We start from the raw sequence: 26,651 nt of genomic DNA on the forward strand, positions 1-26,651 counted from the left end.
TGGGTGTTTTTGACTGCCTGGAATCACTTCTGGAATATAAACCATGCAGGGTATCTTTTGTTAGCTCATATAGTGTCACAGAAGGGAGTTAAACAAGCTTGCTTGTGTGGTTCCCAAATTATGCCTTCAGGATTTCTTATTAGGAACCTTGATAAGCTTGAAATAGTTGACATATTTTCCCCTGCATTCAGTTTCTTGAATAGCTTATGAATTCTCCCTAAGTAAATGGCAATAAATTGTGGCACATTTATCATTATACTGACCTTAAAATAAGCATTTTCCCCAAGTTTCACAGTATTGTGTTTCTCAGTTATTATTGGCTTACTCTGTGAAAATCATGAAAATGTTGACAGAGTTCAGCACTTTGCCCAGCAGATGGCATTTGTATGAGTTTTTCAGGATCCTTTAGAATCCATCACTTGCCAGTTACCCAATTTTGTTTTGAATAACCTGTATTTCCAGTTAATATTGGACCATTTACATAAAGAAAATGTGCTAGAATTGCTGTAATCTATACTATAATCAAATCTGCCTGTTGTCAATGCATAATTTACTTATGTTAATTGTTTATTGCAAAATGCACTCAAAATAATTCCTTCTCTTTTTGCCATAATCACTGAGATATTAACCAGCTCTCAAACGCAGGATATATGGGTGTTTTTATAGGGCCTATATGTTTTTAGTTAAAAGTAACAGTCCCTACTCTCAGTGGTAACATGGTAGTGAGGACCACAGACTGATGTAATGCGGAATGGTTACTTTATTCACACACTGTGTATTTATATGTATATTTACAGATACAGTACATACGTATAGTGTTACATGAAATGTTAAAAGCATGTGAAGTGAGGATAAGTCATAATGGAATGGTATTGGAGTACTGTTTTCAGTTAATAAGTCAAGATAACCTCAAGAGTTGTATTCTGAACACACTAGTATCCTTATTTCCCTAACTTCATGTTGCAGTGCCTAGCTAATAATAAGTGCTCAAAAAAATGTTTGTTGAATGAAATGAGTTATTTTATTGGCAGCAGGCCCAAGAAGGGTAGAGGGAAGAGGCTAGCATGAGCGGTGTCTGAGATGTTAAATATTTCAAAAGGTTTTAGGCTAGGAAAATTCCAGAGATCCATTGAAGGGACAGTAGTTGTTTAGTGGAACTGTGAGGTATTTTCACAACCTTGGAAAACATTTTTAAACAGCTTTCCACTATTTTACTTGTTTCCTGCCTCCTGGCTGCCTGTCTTGCGGGGGGTGGGGAGGAGCTGTTGGTAAGAGCACTCCAGAGGCACTGTCCTTGAGGTGAAACAGAAACCAGCCTGGCAATGATCACAGGGCGTAGTTACCAAATAGTACTGGTCGGCTCCTTTCCTGGAGTGAACAGTTGTTTTGATATGTTTGTCAATAGATTCCTGTATTTCTTTCTCTTTTTTTTTTTTGCGGTACGTGGGCTTCTCACTGTTGTGGCCTCTCCCGTTGGGGAGCACAGGCTCCGGACGCGCAGGCTCAGCGGCCATGGCTCGAATCCGTGTCCCCTGCATCGGCAGACGGACTCTCAACCACTGCACCACCAGGGAAGCCCTCTATATTTCTTTTGAATACTTGATATTTAATCAATGCTTGTAAAGTAGTACTATCTTTTTACCAGCATCATAATGAAGTTTTTCTTTTCTTTAACCTTTGAAAATAAAAAACTCTAAAGTATTTTTGAAATCTGTAGTACGTGTTTACTTTTGTCATTCATACTGTGAAAGCAGAGGCTTATTTTACTGTTTTTTTTTTTTTGCGGTACGCAGGCCTCTCACTGTTGTGGCCTCTCCCGTTGTGGAGCACAGGCTCCGGACGCGCAGGCTCAGCGGCCATGGCTCACGGGCCCAGCCGCTCCGCGGCATGTGGGATCTTCCCGGACCGGGACACGAACCCGTGTCCCCTGCATCTGCAGGCGGACTCTCAACCACTGCACCACCAGTGAAGCCCCTACTCTGGTTTTTAGAAAGATGAATATATAGAAAGAGAGGTAACAAATACAATTGGCCAGTATGTTCAGAATATTCACCTTTTAAAAACAATTTTTTAAAATCAGTCTACTCACATATTTGAGGCACAGAAGTAACCAGATCATAGAATAAAGTCCACCACCTAAGATAACATTAAAAGTTCAGTTGGGGGGCTTCCCTGGTGGCGCAGTGGTTGAGAGTCAACCTGCGATGCAGGGGACACGGGTTCGTGCCCCGGTCCGGGAAGATCCCACATGCCGCAGAGCGGCTGGGCCCGTAAGCCATGGCCACTGAGCCTGTGCGTCCGGAGCCTGTGCTCCACAATGGGAGAGGCCACAACAGTGAGAGGCCCATGTACCAAAAAAAAAAAAGTTCAGTTGGGGACTTCCCTGGTGGTCCAGTAGGTAAGACTCTGTGCTCCCAACGCAGGGGGCCCGGATTCAATCCGTGGTCAGGGAACTAGATCCCACATGCTGCAACTAAGACCTGGCACAGCCTAATAAATAAATAAGAAGTCAAAAGTTCAGTTGTGATGATAATTAAGCCGAGTTGTCAGAGTGACATTATCTCCTAATGTCTGAAACAATCAGGTCTTTTTATGAAGACATCTGTAATGCAAGATCCATGGTGTCTGTTATATATCATCCAGTGAAGTTAGCTGAAACATTGAAAAGTCCTGTAGAAAGAGCAGGTAGGTTGAAGGTCCTCTGTAGGGAGGTCCCATCAGTAAATTCTCCTAGTCTGATTTCAGAAAATAAAGAAGACTTTAGTGTAACCCCTTGGAAGGAGGCACATCAGGGCAATCCAAAATCAGGAATCCCCTTTCTTTGTACCAAAACTATTCCTATTAAAATGTATGAACATTTTATTCAGTGCTGTGTTCCTCGTTCCTTGCACAGTACCTAGCAGGTGTTATTTCATAAATATTTGTAGAATGAATGAAAGAATGAGTGATTGACTTTGTAATAAGAGAGAATCTTGGGATATTCTTGTCAAGACCTTTGAACTCCTTTCCTTGGGAACTTAACAACGTGCTAGGTCTGAGCTCATAATCCAGGTTTCGTTAGTAGCAGCTATACTTCTGTTGTTTTTTTTTTCTTATGTATAAAAGAATTGGTATTCTAGGAAACTCGGGAGCCCCCCCAAATTGCACAGTTGTCCAATTTACCCATTATGATAAGCCACTAGTTGAGGAAGGTATCCAATATTATTTCCCCAAGAAGAGGCAGCCAGAGGATGAAATGAATACTCCAAAGTATGAATAGGTGAGAATTAATTCAGAGTGTTTGTGGGGTTCGTAAAAGAACTGAAGGGAGGTAACAGCACTCAGTGCAACGTGGTAAGTCATTTGTAATATACTCATTTAGTTTTTAAGTTGCTCTGGATCAGGCAGCAACCTCAGACCTGGAATAGTTCTTAGGGCATTTGTATGTATGTTTGTGGTTCAGGGGACATACAACCTGTGAGTAGTTAGCACGTGGGAACCAGGCACACCAAACTGAGGTAAAGCAAGAGAGGGAAAACGGAACTATGAAGCATCATAGATACCAAGGGAATGGAGTAGAACATGAGAACATTTTTGTTTAAAGCATCCTGTCTAAACAAGGGTTTATGGAAATTCTTATTCAGAGAGGTTTTAAAATTATTTCACAAGACAGGTTCTCTAACCTCATCATGTCCTTTTCTTCCCTCAGCTGTTCCAAAGACCTAACGCACTTGCTGTCCAACAGTTGACAGCCGCTCAGCAGCAGCAGTACGCGCTGGCAGCCGCGCATCAACCCCACATTGGTAAGTCCTTGAGCCGAAAGCTCCCTTATAGGGGTGGCCCCATTTTAGGATAGCGGCTGCTGTGGAACCCAGCAGACTGATTGTCAAAGTCCAGACAAATCCCTCAAGGTACAATAAATGGCCTCTTACTCTTGTCCAGTTGTCTTTAGCAACATTCTTATTTTTCTAGACCTCAACTGATGAGATTTCTTGGTATCCAGTTATTGCTCTGCCTCAGCTGTTTCAGTATTTAAAGTATTTACTGTAGTAGTGACTAGCATCAACTCTGTTGGTAGGTTTGGATGAACTCAAATGACAGTAATTTTGTGCTTGTTGGGCTTGTGTAGACTATGGATATATCAATGTCACATCTTATTAAGTAGCAAGTAGTACTTTTAAGCCTATTTTCCAAGTAGCATGTATTGAAAATTTTAAAAAGTATTATCATATAATCACTGGTTTTTACAGTACAGTAGCTTTGCCCTTTTCCTGTTGCACTTATTAATGTTTTGATGTGCATATTTTTGTCTTATTGCCTAGACCCCCTATACCCCTCCCCCACTTTTTTCAGGTCTCTTTGAAACAAAGTGCTATGCAAGTAGAAATTTTTTTTTTTAATATGTTAAAATGACACGATTGAATAGATAGAAGATCACCAATCATGGATTGTGGAATGCTGTGGAAGAAAAGACTTGCTTCCAACCTAGATATACAGGTGACCCTTGAACAACATGGGTTTGGACTGCGCAGGTCCACTTATATTCAGATTTTTTTTCAGTAAATGTTCTACAGTACTACTTGATCCTCGGTTGGTTGAATCGTTGATGCAGAAATGTGGCTATGGAGGGCTGACTTTAAAGTTGTACATGAATTTTTGGCCACGTAGGGGTCAGCACCCCCTAACCCCTGCTTTGTTAAAGGGTCAACAGTATTAAGTCTAGGCATAAAGGCCTTTGCTTGGGTCTTACTTAATTTATACTTGTAGGTAGTAGTCTTTATAAATATGCATGCATCTTCTTTGTGGAAAACTGGAAAATTGTTTAAATGGAAATAAATCCTTCTATCCCATTACAAAGTCTTTTAAATTGCTTTATTTTAGCCTGTTATAATGTAATTTTGATAGTCCTTTAGAAATTGTGCTGAATTAAAAACTGCATAGCAGTTTTAATTGTACGTCTTTAGCAAAGGCTAAAAAAAATAGACGATAGATAGATGTCACCATAATCTTTAGTACAAGGATTATTTTATCTTCTTAAAATCCTTTTTAGTCTCAACCTATCCTATCTCCTCTTTTTTCTTTTTTTCCTCACCTACAGCCTGGAATGATTAGCCAAACTGTGTAGGTGTTTGGTAGGGCTGCAGTTTTAGTCAAGTTTGTTTTTACTGACAGGTATGTTTTCAGCAGGTTTAGCTCCCGCTGCGTTTGTCCCCAACCCATACATCATCAGTGCTGCGCCCCCAGGGACGGACCCCTACACAGCTGGATTGGCTGCAGCAGCGACACTAGGTGAGACATTCTGCCACATGAGGGATTTTCTCACCTGCTAAAAAGTCATTTTGATGGGCACACATTCTTTATACTCTCACAAATCCACGTCTCCAGTGGAGATTTCTCTCCTGATTTCCAGGACCATCTGTCGGCCAGTTAGACATCTCTGCTTAGCTGTAACCTCAGACGTGAACACATTTAAAGGCAGGTTAATCAGCCACCTCCTGTATAGTTTTTGTTTTTCGTTTTTTTTTTTTTTTTTTAAAGTGGTGCAAATGCCTTTAGGCCACTTCCTTTGTAAATTAATTAATTAATTTTTATTTGACGTATAGTTCATTTACAGTGTTGTGTTACTGTATAGATATTTTTGATCCACTAAGGCACCAGTCGCTCATATATATTTCGGGAATTTCTCCTCTTGCTCAGGTCTTCCTACTACCTCTAGTCTACCCTAGTCCAGGTCTGTTTAATCTTTACGTAGACTTTTACTGTTCTCTCTTATGTGCTTTCTTTTTAATTAATTAATTAATTAATTAATTTTTGGCCGCATTGGGTCTTTGTTGCTGTGCACGGGCTTTCTCTAGTTGTGGCGAGCAGAGGCTACTCTTTGTCGTGGTGCACTGGCTTCTCATTGAGGGGGCTTCTCTTGTTGCGGAGCACGGGCTCTAGAGCGCACGCTCAGCAGTTGTGGTGCAGGGGCTTAGTTGCTCCGCGGCATGTGGGATCTTCCTGGACCAGGGCTCAAACCCGTGTCCCCTGCATTGGCAGGCGGATTCTTAACCACTGCGCCACCAGGGAAGCCCCTTTCTTACATATTTTCAATTTTCTTCCTTCCTTCCCCTTCTTCATCCACCTAGATTGTTCAAGAAAACTGTCTCAACCACAAATCTTACCCTTTTATCCTTCTACTTAAACCCTTCATTGATTTCTGTCTTACCCACTTTAATATAGCATACTGCAGTTAATGTCAGTATGGCTGGTCATTCCAAACTACTTGGGTGGTGGTGGTGGTGATGGTGGGTGGTGGGTTGTTCCTTGGAATCAGTGTTTCTAAGGAACTGCCATGACATTGTGAGGATTAGTGAGGATTTGGACCCACTAGGTATAGGGATCTCTCCACGACTATATGGATGTCTCTACATGTGCGCCACTTTCTCCCCCTTCAAATTGGCTCCCACTGGCTCATACCGTACATTCTAGCCGTACTAAATTGATTTTAGTTTGCTACACATACCACACTGGTTTAGGCCTCTGTGTCTTTGGACATTATGGTCTTCTTAGTCCTCTAGAGTAAACTCTTTCTCCATTCTTTGCCTGGGAAGCTTCTTAGCTGCTATTGTCACCTCTAGAAAGCCTTCCTTTGCTGACCTTTCCCTATTCTTTCTCTAATCATCACTTTGTATTTATTTGCTTGTGGACGTGTACATGACTGGATTTTCTTCCCCCTTGAGACTGAACTCTTTCAAAGGCAGACACTTTTGTTACTTGACTCTGTGTGGCACAGTAGCTGTCAACATGGTGCGGTCATAAATATATGGTAGATTGAATTCAACGTTAGGACAGACTTAATGTCTTCCAAAGTAAATATTCTTTGGAGACATCCCTCCAAGTCATGTTAATTGTGACTAAATATTATTTGTAAGATTTCACATATTTTATAGCATGTGATTTGTAATTATGAACTCAAATGCAGCATAGAATTTCATATTGTTTTCTTTAGAATTGTTCACATTTTGGCATGGGTTGTGATGGGAACATATGTAGTATAATTTCTCTGCCCCTGTTGCCTTTAGGGGAAGTAGAATCTTTGCTAATTACCATTAATATTTATTGAACCCTTATTAATTGTTTGCCAGTGAGTGCTTTTCATTCATATGAATTGTTGGATGATGGCTTTTCAGATTAGGAATTTGCGGCTCAGAGAGCTGTCTTGCTTGAGGTCACACAATTTATTTATTTAGTCTCTACTTTTCCCTCCAGCTTTATTGAGATATAATTGCCAGACAAAATTGTAATGTATTGAGAGTATACAACATTAATGTATGTATACATTGTGAAAGGATTCCCTCCATCGAGTTAACTAATATATCTATAATATCCCATATTTACCTTGTTTTATTTGTGCAAAATTGTTTAATTTTTGTTTTAAAATTTTTCTATATTTTTAAATTGAAGTACAGTTGATTTACAATGTGTTAATTTCTGCTATACAGCAAGGTGATTCAGTTATACATATATACAGTCTTTTAAAAATTTTATTAAAGTTTTTGTTTTTTGTTTTGTTTTGTGTTTTTGATGTGGACCATTTTTAAAGTCTTTACTGAATTTGTTGCAATATTGCTTCTGTTTTATGTTTTGGTTTTTTGGCCTTGAGGCATGTGGGATCTTAGCTCCCTGACCAGGGATCAAACCCACACCCCTTGCATTAGAAGATGAAGTCTTAACCACTGGACTGCCAGGGAAGTCCCTAAAATTCTTTCCTAGTATGGTTTATCACAGGATATTGACTATAGTTCCCTGTGCTATACAGTACGACCTCGTTGTTTATTCATTCTATATATAATGGTTTGCATCTGCTAATTCCAAACTGCCAATCCATCCCTCCCCACTGGCATCCCCCCGAACGCGCGCGCGCGCACACACACACACACACACGCACACACACAAGTCTGTTTTCTATGTTTCTGTTTCATAGATAGGCTCATTTGTGTCATATTTTAGATTCCACATATAAGTGATATCATATGGTATTTGTCTTTCTCTTTTTGACTTATTTCACTTAGTATGATCATCTCTAGGTCCATCCATGGTGCTGCATATGGCATTATTTCATTTTTTTTTTTTTTTTTTTTTTTTTGCTGTACGCGGGCCGCTCACTGCTGTGGCCCCTCCCGTTGCGGAGCGCAGGCTCAGCAGCCACGGCTCACGGGCCCAGCCGCTCTGCGGCATGTGGGATCCTCCCTGACCGGGGCATGAACCCATGTCCCCTGCATCGGCAGGCGGACTCTCAACCACTGTGCCACCAGGGAAGCCCTGTTTCATTCTTTTTTATGGCTGAGTAGTATTCCATTGTATATATGTACCACTTCTTCTTTATCCATCCATCTGTCGCTGGACATTTAGGTTGTTTCCATGTCTTGGCTATTGTGAATAGTGCTGTTATGAACATAGGGGTGCATGTATCTTTTTGAATTATAGTTTTGTCTGGATATATGCCCAGGAGTAGAATCGCTGGATCATATGGCAACTCTATTTTTAGTTTTTTGAGAAACCTCCATACTGTTTTCCAGAGTGCCTGCACCAACTTACATTCCCACCAACAATGTAGGAGTGTTCACTTTTCTCCACAGCCTCTCCAGCATTTGTTATTTGTGGACTTTTTAATGATGGCCATTCTGATCGGTATGAAATGGTGCCTCATTGTTGTTTGATTTGCACTTCTCTAATAATTAGTAATGTTGAGCATCTTTGCATGTGCCTGTTGGCCATCTGTATATCTTCTTTGGAGAAATGTCTCTTTAGGTCTTCTGCCCATTTTTCTATTGGTTTGTTTGTTTTTTGTTGCTGTTGTTGAGTTGCATGAGCTGTTTGTATATTTTGAAAATTAAGCCCTTGTCGGTCTCGTCATTTGCAAATATTTTCTCCTAGGCTGTAGGTTGTCTTTTTGTTTAGTTTATGGTTTTCTTTGCTGTACAAAAGCTTGTAAGTTTTTGTTGTTGTTGTTAATATTTACTTAATAATTTGGCTGCATTGGGTCTTAGTTGTGGCATGCGGAGTCTTTAGTTGTGGCATGTGGAATCTAGTTCCCTAACCAGGGATGGAACCGGGGTCCCCTGCGTTGGGAGCATGGAGTCTTAGCCACTGGACTCCCAGGGAAGTCCACAAAAGCTTGTAAGTTTGATTAGGTCCCATTTGTTTATTTTTGTTTCTGTTGCCTTGGAAGACTGACCTAAGAAAAGATTGCTATGATTTATATCAGAGAATGTTTTGCCTATGTTCTCTTCCAGGAGTTTTATGGTGTCATGTCTTATATTTAAGTCTTTAAGCCATTTTGAGGTTTTTTTTTTTTTTTTTTTTTTTTTGCGGCACGCGGGCTTCTCACTGCCGTGGCCTCTCCGTAGCAGAGCACAGGCCCCAGACGCGCAGGCTCAGCGGCCATGGCTCACGGGCCCAGCTGCTCCGCAGCATGTGGGACCCTCCCGGACCGGAGCACGAACCCGCGTCCCCTGCATCGGCAGGCGGACTCCTAACCACTGCGCCACCAGGGAAGCCCTTGAGTTTATTTTTGAGTATGGTGTGACTGTGTTCTAACTTGATTGATTTACATGTGGCTGTCCAGCTTTCTCAGCACCACTTGCTGAAGAGACTGTCTTCTTTCCACTGTATATTTTTGCCTCCTTTGTTGAAGATTAATTGACTGTAGGTGTGTGTGTTTATTTCTAGGTTCTCTCTTGTGTTCCATTGATCCATATGTCTGTTTTTGTGCCAGTACCACACTGTTTCAATTACTGTTGTGTCTTAGTAATATTGTCTGAAGTTTGGCTGGGTTATGCCTCCTGCTTGGTTCTTTTTTCTGAGGATTGCTTTGGCAATTCTGGGTCTTCTGTGGTTCCATATAATTTTTAGGATTATTTGTTCCAGTTCTGTGAAGAATGTCATGGGTAATTTGATAGGGATCACATTAATTCTGTAGATTGCTTTGGGCAGTAGGGGTCACACAATTTAAATGTTGTAGAGTTCGGGTTTGAGCCAGATCTAGCTCAAAGCCTATGCATGCACTCCACTGTAGTATACAATGTCTGTGTTATCCTGAATTGTCTTCTCTGTACTTTCTTTCCTCTGCAAACTTTCCTCTACTAACTTACTATATGCTATTTGAAACAAAGAACTAGTCTTAGGGATGACACACTTGTCCTCACTGAGATCATAGTTTGGTGATGAGAATCTTGCTTTTGTACTTATCAGCTGAGCCAGACTGAAAATGACTTAAGGGCTTTCACAGAGAGCCAGAACTGTTAACTGCCCAAACTGTGAAACTGCATATTCTTGTGGAGTGTTAATCACACAGGAATTGAAGCAGGCATCCTGAGGAGCCAAGCCCAATTAATGATGCACCCTGAGCTATTTTCCTAAACTCTGTGTCATGAGCCAAGGAAAGTAGTAGACCAAGGAAAGACATGACCAAGACATGACCAAGGAAAGTAGTAGAAATGCCAGTTGAGAAAACTTAAAGGACAGTGCAGTTGTTTATTGTAACATCATTCTCTGCACAGTAGAGGTTTGCTTTTGTTGACTTTTGGGGGAGCCTTGGGACTGTCACTGCAGGTTGCACCCCAACCTTTAACAACAGATGTGACAACACCCTAACATCTATTACACCCATTTTGCAGGTGAGGAAACTAAGACATAGGTAGTCTTCATTGTGTTCTTTTTCATTCTTTCTTTAACTGTCCCAAGACCACCCCACTTTATAAACAATAGTCAGCTGAGTTTGGGGGGCTCACCAGTCTCTCCTACTTGGAGGTATCGTTTTTAGACTATTCAGATGCCTACATGTTTAACATTTTTTAGCCCATTTGTTTATTATTAAAAAATATCTCATTTTGTAGCATAGTTTTTCTAAGCAGCACCTTCATTTTGAACCATTTTGCCCTGTGTTTGACAGTGGGCACCTTTATGAACAGAGCTTCTTGATCTTGGCTAAGACCACAGACACAGAAAATACCGAATTAGAAATGTCAGAGTAATATTGGACAGTGATATAATTTGACTTATTTGTGTTTTAGAACTTAATGGAGAAACAAAAAACATGTATAAATTGATTTTGACTTAATGAAGTACATATTTCTACAGGCTTGGCTACTATGTCAGAATGGATATATTTGAAACAGCTTTATGGAGCTTCACTGAAAAGTGCAGTAATTATTTAATCAGGTTGCAAATATTTGAAACTCTGTGCTTTAACTAAGCAGGTTCTTATTAGAGATGTGTTCCAGCAGATGTGAGAAGCTGGCTTTGAGTCCTTGTCTTAGTTGGCAAATAAGCCTTGGTGTTTCTTGCCACCAGCTTCAGAGAATTCTGTGGTTTAGAGTTCTGCCCCTCCCAGGTTGCTTTCTGCATAGCTCTGTTACTTCTCTGTTGCATGTTCTGTTTGGCAGAGACTACAGCTGTAGCTTGTTTCCAAAGAGGGTGAACAGATTATTTAGGCTAAAGCAGAATGCTTAGTTGTTGTTGTTTTTTTAAAATAAATTTATTTATTTTATTTATTTTATGGCTGTGTCGGGTCTTTGTTGCTGTGTGCGGGCTTCTCATTGTCGTGACTTCTCTTGTTGTGGAGCATGGGCTTTAGGCGCGCAGGCTTCAGTAGTTGTGGCACTTGGGCTCAGTAGTTGTGGCTTATGGGCTCTAGAGCGCAGGCTCAGTAGTTGTGGCACACAGGCTTAGTTGCTCCGCGGCACGTGGGATCTTCCTGGACCAGGGCTCGAACCTGTGTCCCCTGCATTGGCAGGCAGATTCTTAACCACTGTGCCACCAGGGAAGCCCAGAACGCTTAGTTTTGTATAGAATACTCAGGTCTGTAAGAAGTCAAGGTGTTACATTTTTTATTTCTGCTTGTTTTCAGCTTTGACAAATTTGAATCTCATATACCAATGTCTGATTGTAGTTGTGCTGAATGCTTTTTGTGACATTAGAAATAGGAAAACCAAGCCTCTTAGATTTGAGCCGTGGAGGTTCAGTGGCATGTTTGGGCTTTGTTAGGCAGCTGATGGATTTTCATGCTTCTGGAGTTAATGAAGCACCAAGATCCCTGTCCCTGTCAGTCACCTCAGGTGCCATCCTTACCACTGAAAGCAGGGTACAACTTAATCTTTTGCTGTGTTCCATCACTTTAAGCACACAAACTCTACATTTATTTCCCTTCTTGATTGAGCAAGGCCAATTCCTCCATCTGTTCTTACACGTACCCCTTCCAGCTTCTATCACTTATGCTTTCTTTCAGTATCTCCAATGCTTGGTCCTTCACTAGCTTCTTCCTCTAGGCCTGGAGTATATTACTGACTTTAGAAGACTTTGGTTTGGGGATCATGTATAATATTTTCTGTTTTTTAAAAATAGAATTCATGAGTAGCTAGAATGAATCAATATATTAAGTTAATATTTTACAGTAGTGTCTGCTGAGTCAGGTTGTCTTTGGAAACTGAGATGATTGTTAATAGTCTAAACTTTTCTTACCTTTCTCTTGCTATTTTTTAGGCCCGGCTGTGGTCCCTCACCAGTATTATGGAGTTACTCCCTGGGGAGTCTACCCTGCCAGCCTCTTCCAGCAGCAAGCTGCTGCCGCTGCCGCAGCAACAAACTCTGCTAATCAGCAGACCACCCCTCAGGCTCAGCAAGGGCAGCAGCAGGTGAGTGCAGACAAAATTTATGCCACCTGAATGCGAATATTAGTTATTGTGTGTAGGTAAAAGGTAGTGTCGTCCCTGATAGAGAAATTGAATTGTGAATGGGTGAGTTCCCTTGTGTGGTATCTGAGTTCATGCTCAGACTTGACTGTGCTTTACTGAATGTCTTTTACGTATCAGGTCCTTGTTCATTGTGACTAGTTGAGATCATGGTATTACATATCATGTGATACTGCTTAGAGGATTTTCCAGTTAAGTGTGGCAAATTGAGTATTCATACTGATAGTGAAGTTTTCTTTCTTTGATACTGTAGTTAGTTTCTAAGCACCATTCTCTGATCACTTCTGGCTCTCTCTTTAAGTAGTTTGCTACCAAAGGGGAGATACTAGTTCTTCAGATTGCTTATTTATAGCATCAATTAAAAAAAAAATTGAAGTAAGTTGATTTACAATGTTGTATTAGTTTCAGGTGTACAGCAAAGTGATTCATTTATACCTACATATATACATACATATGTATATGTGTGTGTGTATGTATATATATTCTTTCTCATATTCTTTTCCATTATAGGTTATTATAAGATGTTGAATATAGTTCCTTGTATTATTCAGTAGATCCTTGTTGTTTATTTTATATATAGTAACATCTGTTGAATTGGACATAAATCTTATACCTATTTTATCTCTTTTAACTTAGAGTAAGCTTTTTAACCAAGATGAGAAAGGATAGTTAATTGCAATACGATGCGTCTTTTTATATTAGATAGGCCATTTTCTCTTGCTTACTAGAATAACACCTATTTATTGCTGAAAATTGTGGTGAATTGGATTACTTGAAGGAAAAAAAATCCCCTAAATCCTCCTGTCAGATAAAAAGCAATATAAATGTTGGGTATCTGTCATTCTAGCCTTACTATTTAATTAATTTCTTATAAAATTGGGATTATGCTGTCCACATGGCTTTGCATCTTGTTGTTATACTCTTCCATGTTATTTAACGTTTTTAAATCTATTAAAGAGTATCTCATTTATTTTGACCAGTCCATTATTATTAATGTTATATTTATATAACTAAGTTATAACTTAGCCATATTTTGGTGTTATAAATAAGATTAATATTCTTTGCATAAGTACATGATTATTTCCATGGAATAAAGTCCTAGAAATGGAGTTTTTTCCCCAAGTAAATAAAGTGAACATTTAGGCTTTTGATAAGCATCGTCAAATTAAAGCTGTCTTTTGAGGAAAAACACCAGCTCATATATGTACATATGATAATGATCCAAACAAGAATCCTTTGCTTTTTATCAGTTTTAGTAGGAGAGTGTATGTTTAATTTTTTAGATTTTACAAGTTTATAGGAAAAACACAGGTCTTGAAATTCTAGCTAGTTTATTCTGGGTCAGCATTTTATTTATTTATTTATTTTTGTGGTACGCGGGCCTCACCACTGCGGCCTCTCCCATCGCGGAGCACAGGCTCCGGACACGCAGGCTCAGTGGCCATGGCTCACGGGCCCAGACGCGCCACGGCATGTGGGATCTTCCCGGACCGGGGCACGAACCCACGTCCCCTGCATCGGCAGGCAGACTCTCAACCACTGCGCCACCAGGGAAGCCCCTCTGAGTCAGTATTTTTGTAGTCAGATTTTTTTTGTAAGTTAATGCATGATTTTTGTTGCAATAGATAGAATTCTAGTACCACATGCATAGGGAATTCAGCAGATAGTTTGTTGACAGAATGGGTGATCCCTATTAATAAATTTCTTAGCTACTCTTTGTGGATAGTTGGTATTTATCAAGTCATGATCTTTGTGTTTAAATGGCTGCCAAATCATGGATTTAGAAGACTGAAGTAGTTGCTTTGTTTAAAATTTGCTCTAATAGAGTGAATAAGAAAAATAGTAATAAGTACTTATTGAAAGCTTTTTGTTTAAAGCTAAGTGCTCTACATATAATTTCTTTTATTCTGATAAGTAGATTATATGACTTCCCAGCATAAGATTAAGGAAATGGAATTTGTGTGCCCAGGATCACACACCTATTAAGGTGGTAAGATTTGAACCTGGGACTTCCCTGGTGGTGCAGTGGTTAAGAATCCGCCTGCCAATGCAGGGGACATGGGTTCGAGCCCTGGTCCGGGAAGATCCCACATGCCACAGAGCAACTAAGCCTGTGCACCACAACTACTGAGCCCATGCTCTAGAGCCCGCGAGGCACAACTACTGAGGCCCGTGTGCCTACAGCCCGTGCTCCACAACAAGAGAAGCCACCGCAATGAGAAGCCTGCGCACCGCAACAGAGTAGCTCCCGCTTTCTGCAACTAAAGGCAACAAAGACCCAGTGCAGCCAAAAATAAATTTAAAAAAAGAAGAAGATTTGAACCCAAATCTGTAAGTTCACAACTTGTTACGTCTTCTGACCATGGTGATAGAAAGCCTGAGATCTGGTCTTTGTTCTACCACTAACTGGTTGCAACTAGGGCAAGTTGCATGATTTCTCTGAACATATCCTTAGCTATAAAATGGGCATGATAATCATGTACATTATTTCAGAGTTTTCTGTCATCCACAATAACAAACCTTACTATGAAAAAGTTATTATTATTAACATTACCTTTTAACAAGTAGCCATATTTTAGTTCCAGTGATATTTTTGCCAGTTTCTGGCGTCAGATGTTTCAGGAAAATACGATATTCTTGGTGAACTTTTTTGGTCATAGTCATTGAAATGAGAGGTTCTTTTTAAACTTTGCTTTCGGCCTTTTGGCCTTTACGTTTTATCAGAAAGCATTTGTTATGTTCTTCTAGGCATGCTGACTCTTCCAAATGTAATTGCTGAAACTTTCAGTAGAGTCAGTGACATCCTGGCCACTTCACCTTCCTTCTGATTTCTTTTTCATTCTTTTTGAAGGTTCCTTTGACACCTGATTAAAAAAAAAACTGTTATTCTCTATTTCAAAATGTTTGTTAAAGAAAAAATCCTGGATATTAGGTTGAACCCAGGCACAGGTGGTGGCTTGGTGTTGGATGTTGCATTTTGAGAGAGAAAAGTTTAGAATGGCTTCTGAACTTTCTAGATTAGGGGAGACTGTATAGATTATGATTCTACTAAGCATGGTGAACTGTAGAAGGATGAATGATTATTAATGAAAATATCTCCATTGAGCATCTACTTGCTTATTACATTTTAAATGCTGTGTTTAAATCAGTACCTTTGAAAAGAAATTTGAATTTAACACCTTTTGCATCATGAAGATAGGTAGTAAACTAACTCCTAGGATAGTGTTTTACAAGTAGATATTCAGTCATTTTTGTTGATTTTATAGTATATAAAATTTTACTTGTGGAATTTTACATATTTGTTTCCATAAAATTCAGGCTTGACATTTATGAAATTAAAATATGAATATTGGCAGCTGACTTAAGAACTTTGATTTATTGTCAAGGGAACCACTTAGATTTCTAGAGAGTTGACAAAAAGGAAACACATTGCTCTCCTGATTGTAAAATAGGACTCAGTAGTCTGGACTACCCCTTTCTTCAGGTACCTTGTCCATTTCCCTGTCCTCTGATGTTTCACACAACTCCTAACCAAACATAAGCCTAATTCATTCTGCCCTATGAAAAGGATGTTTTCATTGATTTTTTTTTTTTTTTTAAGTTCTTGAACTATTAGTATTTGCCATATCTCTGTACCTGCTGTTTACTTCTAGGATGAGAGCTGTTCTGGATTATTGGTTAGGCATTTTCTACAGACTCTCACCTGTGCAGCCTCCCTTGAGTCTTCTACCTATATAGATTGAAGCACTCCTTCTGTTGTCAAGTCCGTTAGATTCTTTGGTTCACAAACAGAAATGAATTGCCTAATATTTTGATAGGAATTAGCTATTGGTTATTGATTAGCTCCTGGGTACTAGGCACTGTGCCTTGCAGACATTAATTCTAATATTTCCTACAAATCTGCATGATCAGCTGTTACTATTCTTACAGATAAAGAAATAAGAAAGTTTGGGTAAATTAAGTGTCTACACATCTCTTCTTGCCAATATGGACAGTGTTGGTCATTTAAAGTACTCATTTAATAAATATTTGATTGTGGTGTTTCTCTTTTACATTTTTTACCAAATGGTACCAAGAAAAATCTGTGCACGGGTTCTTGATTACATGTGTAACTTTTATAAGTAGCAGAGTGATACTGAAAATGATCTGATAAGAACTTTGCCTTTGAAAACATTGCAAAATGCATAAACGTTGGTAATTTTAGCCTTGGTATTGGGTTTTGCATTTTTACTTACTGGCATAGATAGATCTTTTGGAATAGATTCTTCAGAGCATTCAGAATAAGAATGATTATCAGCATCTTACTACCTATGTTTCATTAATAAAAAGAAAAGTAGATCCTTTATCACGGTGACAGAACTAGTATTCTGTGCTGAAATGTCAGTGTTCTTGACTAATACTCATATCCATGTAGATTACTGTGCGTTTGTGGTATTTATGAGAGGAAGAATAGAAACGATCAAGTCAGAAGCCTCCTAAATCAAACCTGTTGATTTCATTTGGGGCCATTTGGGCCCTGATAAATGGGAATAGTGTTATAGGGTAGAGAAAATGTTCTCACATTCCATAAAGAAAGTTTAGTGTGTGTGTGTGTGTGTGTGTGTGTGTGTCTGTGTCTGTGTGTCTGTGTTTTGATACAGATACTATAACTTAATGATGTGGGTAAATTACACTTGTTTATCATATCTAAACCCCTCCTCCACTCCACCATACTCTTTTTTTCACCCACTTTTTTTTTTTTTTTTGTGGTTACGCGGGCCTCTCACTGTTGTGGCCTCTCCCACTGCGGAGCACAGGCTCCGGACGCGCAGGCTCAGTGGCCATGGCTCACGGGCCCAGCCACTCCATGGCATGTGGGATCCTCCCGGACCGGGGCACGAACCCGTGTCCCCTGCATCGGCAGGCGGACTCTCAACCACTGCGCCACCAGGGAGGCCCTCACCCACTTTTTAATTATTGTAGAGTTACTGTCTAGCTCTCATTCGCTGGAATAAAAGCTCCAGTTGGGCAGGAGCTTTGTGTGTCTTGTTCATTGCTGTAGCCCCATTACCTGCCAGATGTTAGGCATTAAGTATTTGATTAATGAATGAATGATCACTTTTGTATGCTCTTGGCTCCTTATAAAGGTAATATGTTTAAACTAAGAATGGTAGAATGAAATTTCACTATATGAAATGCTGTTAATGGATTTTTTTTATCCTAACAGCCATGCCACATAAAACCATTATCAGAAAAATCGTTAACAACCATCCGTTTTAAAGTTGATCCAACTGAAGCATGTGGCGGGTCTTAGATGTTTCCAATGAAAAGAAAGTAGTTGATTTATTTTTGTCTCCCAGGTTCTCCGTGGAGGAGCCAGCCAGCGTCCTTTGACCCCAAATCAGAACCAGCAGGGACAGCAAGCAGATCCACTAGTGGCAGCTGCAGCAGTGAATTCTGCCCTTGCTTTTGGACAAGGACTGGCTGCAGGCATGCCAGGTGAGGCTGCATTGTTGTTCCTCATCATTTGAGGGTGAAAAAGTCTGCTTATTGGGGAAGATTCAGAAGAGAATGGGCAGTACTTTTGGCTTGCTTAGGCTTGTCATCATTTGGCACTGGCGAGGATGACATACACTTGCCCTCACTTAGACCATAGTTCGTTGATGAGAGCACCTAGTGTTCTGAGCCAGTCTCAGTCTTAAATGTTGGAGATATGTGAACCTCCACACATAGCTTGGAGTATGCTATTTTCCTTTGGTGATGATCTGTTTTCTCCCTCAGTGTTAAGAGTGGAAAGAGTGGCCAGACTGCATCAGCGTCACTCCAAGGCTGATGTCTTTGAATAGTATTATTAGGAAGACATTCCTAGTATTCCTTGATAGTGTCCTCCTTACATTTTTAGGATTTCTCTCGAACCAACAGTAGAGGTGCTTTGTAGCTGTCTATCTGTGATTGATATATATCCTGAATATAGGTTATTCTTAGCTCACTGTCTCCTGGTCTTATTCTTTGCATGGATTGCATGTAGTCTGAGGTTATTCCTTTGAAACAGGTCCTTCTGAGACCTCAGTATACGTTTATGGGTTCTTACCATGGCACATCCCTAAATCAACTGATCTATTTATGAATTCACTGAGTAACTTGAACTTGCATCATGCATGTTGTTAATTACTAAGCATTTATGTTTTATTATGAAGTCACCTATAATTTCTCTTATGGCTCAATAGGATTTGAAGATTCCATCTCATAGAATATTGAAAGACCCTGTTAATTGAAGCCTGTCTAGGTTTTCCCTGCTAACTTGTAGGATATTTGTGCTTAGATTATGTGGTATGAAAGTTCTTTGATTGTTGGAATCATTTGTACCTACTGTTAACTTGTGTAGGCAAGAAAACATAAAAAAAATTGTCAGTGTATGGTTGCTGGTGATAACTGTGGTTAGCACTTTGAAGAGCACAGGTATTCCCTATCCCACCGAATTCCCTAACACTTGGTGGATAATAAATAACACTACCCCTTATTGTGCCAGGTAGCATGTTACATCTTTCACACTCATCTTTTAATCTTAACAAGAACTTTGTGAGGCTGTTATTATTACTATCCTCATGAGGATACCCAGAGATTCAGGGTTGTACAGCTACCTTAAGTGGCGAAGCCAGGATCCCAATGCTGAGTTTGTAACTGTCTATCAATAAGATATTCTGGTGCCCAGGAGACATTTGTTAGATTCATATGTACTTATCTGTTTCATGTGTACTTAACTTAATATTCTCAGGTTATCCAGTCTTGGCTCCTGCTGCTTACTATGACCAAACCGGTGCCCTTGTGGTGAATGCAGGAGCGAGAAACGGCCTTGGAGCTCCTGTTCGACTTGTAGCTCCTGCCCCAGTCATCATTAGCTCCTCAGCCGCACAAGCAGGTGAGCTTACGTCTTAGTAGACTCACTCAGATCTAAAAGGGGCAATGGATGATATTCTTAAACTGTGTTGAAATATACTTTGACATTCTCAGTGTAGGAATTCTACCCTGTAATTTTTCAAAGAGAGAATCAGAAGCAGCAAGTGATCAGGTTCTGATTCTGTTGACAGCATGTACCAGCTGGTTAGCAGCAAGGACCTGCTCTACTGTGAGCATAGGAAGTTGGATTACTCATACAAAATGGCACTGTTGGCAGAAGTCCAAGGCTAATTTCACTTCATATCGTGAAATTCATATCATTATTTTAAGATGATGTGGTATTTGTTTTGTTTTTGTTTGTTGCTTGAGGGGGTGGGGCAATAGGTTTTTATTTTAAGTCATATATATTATAAATTTGGGAGCAACAGTGGGGACATCTAGGGGAGAGCAACATGCTCAAGTGTCCTAGGAATTTGAGGGACTTCAGTATTTGGTTCTGGAAAAAAATGTCCTTAATGTAGATATTTGTAGAACTTGAGATTTTAGGAAGTAGTTGTATTTGAAATACAACTTTTTGATATCCATTTCTATTTTAAACTATAGCCTCTTTAGAGCTGTCAATACAGTGAACTTGGCTTCAATGGTATTTTGACTTTGAATTGAAAGTAGAAATAGAAAATAGAAGCTTCAGATGAAGGGATCAAAGACAGATTTGTATAGTTCTTTACAAGGTTTGTGTCTGCTTTGAAAAAATATGGCAACATTAAAAGGTTTTCAAAAGGATAACAATGTAGTTTGGAAATGTGGCCAATCTCTTTCATAGCCAAATGGTTTGCTTTCTTCTACATAGCTGTTGCAGCGGCTGCAGCTTCAGCAAATGGAGCAGCCGGTGGTCTTGCTGGAACAACAAATGGACCATTTCGCCCTTTAGGAACTCAGCAGCCTCAGCCCCAGCCCCAGCAGCAGCCCAGTAACAACCTGGCATCCAGCTCTTTCTATGGCAACAACTCTCTGAGCAGCAATTCACAGAGCAGCTCCCTCTTCTCCCAGGGCTCTGCCCAGCCTGCCAACACATCCTTGGGATTTGGAAGTAGCAGTTCTCTCGGCGCCACTCTGGGATCAGCCCTTGGAGGGTTTGGAACAGCAGGTAGAAATTAGACTGATGTGCTGTTGAAACTGAATTTTAATTATTTTTACAATCTTTATGGAACACTGACAATGCATGGAACCCTGGACAGATACCACAGGCAGATCTGGACCGAGCCCCGTGGGAACCCAGCTGTTCCACATGTGTTTGAGATAATGGACTATTCAAGTTACACATTTGGGGCCTATTTCAGGTTTACACTCACGTTGCTACTTATTTATACTCTCAAAGTCCGTTTGTTTCAAGGATTAGAAAATCCTTGAGGATTTTTGCAGGCATTGGAAGAATGTGGAGGGAATTATACAAATGTCGATGTTAAGAACCAAGGGAGGAGGACTTACCAAAGATCATAGGGTAGTGTACTCCACAATCTGCAGGCCTTAAAGAGTCATGAGTTTTCTCCAGTCTCTTGAGAAGAATTAAGGTGGATATTATGGGAAAGTGGGAGGAAGGAATTAAACTGAGATACTTTAAATGTTTTGATGGGAGAAAAAAGCAGGAAAGTAGTAAGGTAAACGATGGGATAATTGCAGTGTTTGTAAAACAATGTGATCTCAAAACAGAAGGGTTTATTTGAGAGAAAGTGTCTTAAGTTGGAGCTGGGGGCTAGCAGTAACTCTTGATTGAGCCCTTTGAGAAACCAGGCTTTCATATGTAAGTCTTGGGTAGTGGGGCAGTACCCCATTCACAAATCTTTTTTCTACTCCATTTTTCTACTAGAACCTTTGGGTTGATGAAAGGCATTCTTTCTAGCCCATTTTCTTTCACCTTTCCCATAACTTATGTGGCCATCAGAGGATTTTAACCCACCCTCACCCCCATAATATGAGACACAAAAGGAAGGAAAATTTAGCATACGTGTGATGGTTTGAAAAAGAGTTTCATGTTAACCTGAGCCATGTCCTCTTTATTACTTTACCTGCCCCTAGAACTGCCACATAAACAGTTAGGCTGTCTCTGCTGACAAATTTGCGGTGGTAAGGAGTCTGGATCAAAGTGTTAGGAACAGGTCACTGGGCTTGTTCTTCGAAGAACAGGCCTGTTCTTATCTGCATTGTTTTAATTCCATTTTAGTTGCAAACTCCAACACTGGCAGTGGCTCCCGCCGTGACTCCCTGACTGGCAGCAGTGACCTTTATAAGAGGACATCGAGCAGCTTGACCCCCATTGGACACAGTTTTTATAACGGCCTTAGCTTTTCCTCCTCTCCTGGACCCGTGGGCATGCCTCTCCCTAGTCAGGGACCAGGACATTCACAGACACCACCTCCTTCCCTCTCTTCACATGGATCCTCTTCAAGCTTAAACCTGGGTAAGAACCATTACTCTAACACCACCTTGAACTCTAGAAATCTCTTGCCACTGATGACATTAGAAGTACTTTGCATAAGCAAAGGACAATCCCTTTATCCTAAGACGTGTCCTGGGTGTTCTGTGCCTTCCTGAAGGTACCTCATGTTATTTAGGCTGTACCTAGATAGCACAGCAGTTTGGGATTTATTCAAGTTTGGGCGCCTCCCCTGTATATTCACTTCAGCTTTAGTATGAACATCTTTGGCTACATGTGAGAATCTTTCAGTATAAACACAGTACAGATTCATTTTAAGTAAAGCTGGAAAATAGAGACAAAGAGTGTATTAACCTCGTATCACCACTGAAATATCACCACAGTTAATACTTAGCCTTGTTTTTCAGACTCCCCTCCCCTCCCCTCCCCCATGTATATGTTTAATATCTTACTTTCTCACATAAAGCATTTTGTTTTAAAAATTTTGTCAGATTCTTTAAAAAAATTTGTATATACATTCTTAAACTACATAGTATGCTAATGAGTATAGATGTATATTTCCCAATTATATGTTTAGCTTGTTATATGTGTGGGGTTTAAAAGAATGTTACCATTTAGATCCTGGAAAATGAGGAGGGAAAAGAGGATAGTAAGCAGACAGTTATAAAAATGAAAAGAAACTTGTATTAACAATTTGGGTGGCAAATGTTTAAATCTTTCAAGAGATGGAAGATGGTACGCACTCCCTTCCTCTAGTTATTTATCGAGTTTGGATTTTGAAGTACTGATTTATTTCTTAGATGGGGAAAGCTGAGGCATAGAAGTACAGTGACCATATAATTTATCATGCAACCCAGGATGCTTTTGAGAGTTAATGGGGTTGCTGTTAATAATTACTCTGTGATGACAGGCCTGAATCAGTACTGTCCTGGGAAATACCATGTATGGCCACTTTGCTGGAAGATTCTGATTTTTAAAATCTTCTATTTATTATTATTTTTTTTTAATTAAAATTTTATTTTTTAGAGCAGTTTTAGGCTCATAGCAAAATTGAGGGGAGAGTACAGAGATTTCCCTTGCACCCTCTGACCCACACATGCATAGCTTCTCCCATTATCAACATCCCCCACTAGAGTGGTACCTTGGTTACAATTGATGAACCTACATTGATACATCATTATCATCCAAAGTCCATAGTTTACATGGACCTTTTTTTGTTTTTAACTGGCAAGATTAAAAGTGGCTTTCTGGACTCAGAAATGAGGACTGACTAAAAACGAATAGTGTACTTCTATTTGGAAAGACAAAGACTGGGAAATGATTATAAAAATCAGAAAAAGTCTTGAAGGGGACAGGATAATATAGTTATTATTCTAGAACTAAGAGTGCTGTCTCTGAGTTTGAGAGATGAGTTTTAAGGCAGAACTATGTATGTATGTATGTACATAGAAATGTGAGAGAGAGAGAGTGTATGTGTGTATCCTGAGATTTCACATGATGAGAACTGTAGTTGTAAAGCTCACTGTCTCATGTTGTATATGGACATTACTTAAGAAAAGTTGTAGGGACGTTCCAGATTGGTAAGTCCATATCGGATAGATAAGGAATAGGGTATATTGCACAACAGTGTTTCCTTGTGACAGGATGCCTGGCTTTAAAGAATGAGGGTTAATGCAGACTTATAAGGGGGAGATGAAAGTCCCAGTCTAGTATGTAGATGGAAGGTACTAACATTTATGGAATAGCTATTAGTGGCTACTGTTAACGGTTTTGGGTGCTGTACATATCACTCTGGAAGATATGGTATTATGTCTATGATACAGAAGTGAGGAAACTGAGTTAAATATCTTGCTAGGTCTTCTCATATCTGAACGGATTTAGAGTCAAAACCTTTTTGACTCCAAAGCATGTAGTGTCAGTGTATATCCTGTCACATAATGTACCCAGGATAGCTTTTAAACCAGTGCATTATCAGATCCAGAAATCGTACCCTTTAATTCCTTGGTTTAAACATTTGAACTGTGTTAACATATACTGAGTAGTAAACAAATTAAATCTGCAAGAAGTTTTTTGTAAAGAGCCAGATAGTAGATATTTTAGGCTTACAGGTCAGATGGTCTATGTAGTCAGTGTTCAGCTCTGCTGTAGAAGTGTGAAAGCAGCCACAGGCAAAATGTAAAAGAATGTGCAGCTATCTTTCAATAAAACTTTATTTACAAAAATAGGTGGCAGGCCAGATTTGTCCTGTGGACTGTATCAACCTCTGAACCAAATGGCTCTTGGTGTTTGAAAATGGAGCTGGAAACATTACTTGCATGCATGGTGCCTTTCCTCTTTCCAATATATCAACAATTTAATAAAATACCTCCTTCTCCTTAATTTACGTTTCCCCTGTGGAGAAGGAACTAACTATTGGTGCGAGTTATTTCTTATTTTAATGACTCTTGCTGTCTGCCTGGTTTTATTTTTAACATACCTTCCCTTAAAAATTTTTTTACTTTGTTTAAGCACTTTAGATGTATGTATTTCCATTGGATTTCCATTGCTGCATGTACCACGTTAATCATACATGCCATTCCTGAGAAACTTTGTGTCTTGATTGGTAGTGCTTTGCCTCAGCTCAGTCTGTTTCCTTGAGAAAAGGGTTCGTGTATGCTTTATTCTTAACTATTACAAAGTGATCACCTCAATAAGTCTATTTACCATTTGTCACCAAGGAAATGTAACATTTCTTTACCAAATATATATTGGGCCATTCCTAATATAGCTTCTACTATTGATACTACACTGCTGCCACCGGCTATCAGTTCTTGGATCACTAACAGCCATACTAAGTAAGCATTCATTCATTGTGTTCATTCATTGTGTTAAATACTCAAGTAACTCTGCTCTACACAGGGAAACCTAAACTCAGCATGGTTTAATGACTTTCGTGATACCCCATAGCTAGTAAGTGTTTGAGTGCACACTCCAGCCTATATCTCTGTTATCCCAGTGTGGATCTTTTCTCCATGATATCGTTTTCACACTTCCTCCCAGTAGACAGACACGTGTTAGGGCACTGTAAAAAACATCAGTGCCTGCAGAGTTATTTTTCTCATTATTTATTCAACAATCACTTGTTGAGTGCCTACTATAGACTCTTCAATGCTTTTTTCATTACTTGTTTAAAGATCAAACTTCTATTTTTTAAAATTAATTAATTTATTTTTGGCTGTGTTGGGTCTTTGTTGCTGTACACGGCCTTTCTCTAGTTGCAGCGAGCGGGGGCTACTCTTTGTTGTGTTGCGCAGGCTTCTCGTTGTGGCTCGTGGGCTCTAGAGAGCAGGCTCAGTAGTTGTGGCACATGGGCTTATTTGCTCCGCGGTATGAGGGATCTTCCCAGACCAGGGCTCGAACCCGTGTCCCCTGCATTGGCAGGCAGATCCTTAACCACTGCACCACCAGGGAAGTCCCCAAACTTCTGTTTTTTTTTTTTTAATATATGTATTTTTTTTTTTTTTTTTTTTTTTTTTTTGCAGTACGCGGGCCTCTCGCTGTTGTGGCCTCTCCCGTTGTGGAGCACAGGCTCCGGACGCGCAGGCTCAGAGGCCATGGCTCACGGGCCCAGCCGCTCCGCGGCATGTGGGATCCTCCCGGACCGGGGCACGAACCCGTGTCCCATGCATCGGCAGGCGGACTCTCAACCACTGCGCCACCAGGGAGGCCCTTTATTTTTAAATGGATGTTTTTGAAGTGCAGTAGTTTTAATTTTGATGAGGTCCAGTTTATCATGCTTTCTGGTATAGAAATCTTTGCCCAACTCAAGGTCTTAAAGATTTTCTCCTGTGTTTCGTTCTAAAAATTTTATTGTTTTAGCTCTTAAAGTCTTTGATCTATTTTGAATTAATTTTGTGTATTGCATGAGGTGATGGTTCATCTTTTTGCATGCACCGTTTTCCCCAGCAAAGTTTTGAAATTTTTAGTGTGTAGGTCTTAAATGTCTTTTGTTAAACTAGTTAGTGTATATTTTATTTTTCTTGAATGGAATTCTAGTTTTGTTTTGGATTGTTTGTTGCTTGCAAGCATTTAGTTTTATCATCATGGTAGAATTCCTATCTTCTTCAAATAAATTCTTCCTGTCCTTTAAATTCAAGGTTGTATGTGCCCTTAGTCCTTTAAGAAAAGCAAAGATCAAACAAAATGGTTTTCTCTGTCCCTGCCTGAACTGCAGTAGCTGTTTCTAATTTATTGTTCAGTAACCTGTATTAATTTCCGGTTGTTTACTAGTCATGTGTGCCCCTTTAGGCACTTCTCTGTTCTAAATGGAAATGTAGTGTTTTGTGACACCTGGTTCTCTGAAGGTGACTTGTCATCTGTAAAACAAACCATGTGAAAATCAACTTAGTTAGGATTCAGTATTACGCACTAAAGACAGTTACTCTTAGGCTTATTTTCATTTAGGGCTACCTGGCTGTGATATTAGGGAGTGGATTGGGGAGAACTTTTTAATAAAAACACTTTGGTGAGCAACATTGCCTCCGCCTGTAATAAATACAGAGCCAGATGTTGGGCACCTTTGGAATTTTTCTTTAAAAGGCAAAGAAGGCAGGACTTTGCCCATTAGGCATCTACTAAATCTCTGAGTA

The 26,651-nt window shown here is 39.8% G+C and overlaps 1 protein-coding gene and 2 non-coding genes across 22 annotated transcripts in view; all 3 read left to right on the forward strand.

The window, feature by feature from the left end:
- Window positions 1-26,651, forward strand: part of PUM1 (pumilio RNA binding family member 1) — a 128,001-nt gene that overhangs the window by 74,750 nt on the left and 26,600 nt on the right. For 10 of the 20 annotated variants that reach the window (XM_019938254.3, XM_019938261.3, XM_019938256.3 and 7 more), the window contains 7 exons: window positions 3,689-3,782; window positions 5,152-5,268; window positions 12,505-12,656; window positions 18,053-18,191; window positions 19,468-19,611; window positions 20,440-20,736; window positions 21,811-22,047. In XM_019938254.3, the coding sequence (XP_019793813.1) occupies window positions 3,689-3,782; window positions 5,152-5,268; window positions 12,505-12,656; window positions 18,053-18,191; window positions 19,468-19,611; window positions 20,440-20,736; window positions 21,811-22,047 (1,180 nt within the window). The remainder of the gene's footprint in view (window positions 1-3,688; window positions 3,783-5,151; window positions 5,269-12,504; window positions 12,657-18,052; window positions 18,192-19,467; window positions 19,612-20,439; window positions 20,737-21,810; window positions 22,048-26,651) is intronic. The other 10 variants (XM_019938258.3, XM_019938259.3, XM_073793115.1 and 7 more) reach the window with 5 other exon arrangements.
- LOC117309803 (small nucleolar RNA SNORD103/SNORD85) lies at window positions 10,143-10,225 on the forward strand. The gene has a single exon (XR_004524103.1). It is a non-coding gene; the product is annotated as a small nucleolar RNA SNORD103/SNORD85 (small nucleolar RNA).
- On the forward strand, window positions 18,307-18,383 carry LOC117309802 (small nucleolar RNA SNORD103/SNORD85). Its single transcript, XR_004524098.1, has one exon. It is a non-coding gene; the product is annotated as a small nucleolar RNA SNORD103/SNORD85 (small nucleolar RNA).

The sequence above is a fragment of the Tursiops truncatus genome, chromosome 1 (assembly GCF_011762595.2).
Source record: "Tursiops truncatus isolate mTurTru1 chromosome 1, mTurTru1.mat.Y, whole genome shotgun sequence".
In the NCBI taxonomy this organism is placed as follows: domain Eukaryota; kingdom Metazoa; phylum Chordata; class Mammalia; order Artiodactyla; family Delphinidae; genus Tursiops; species Tursiops truncatus.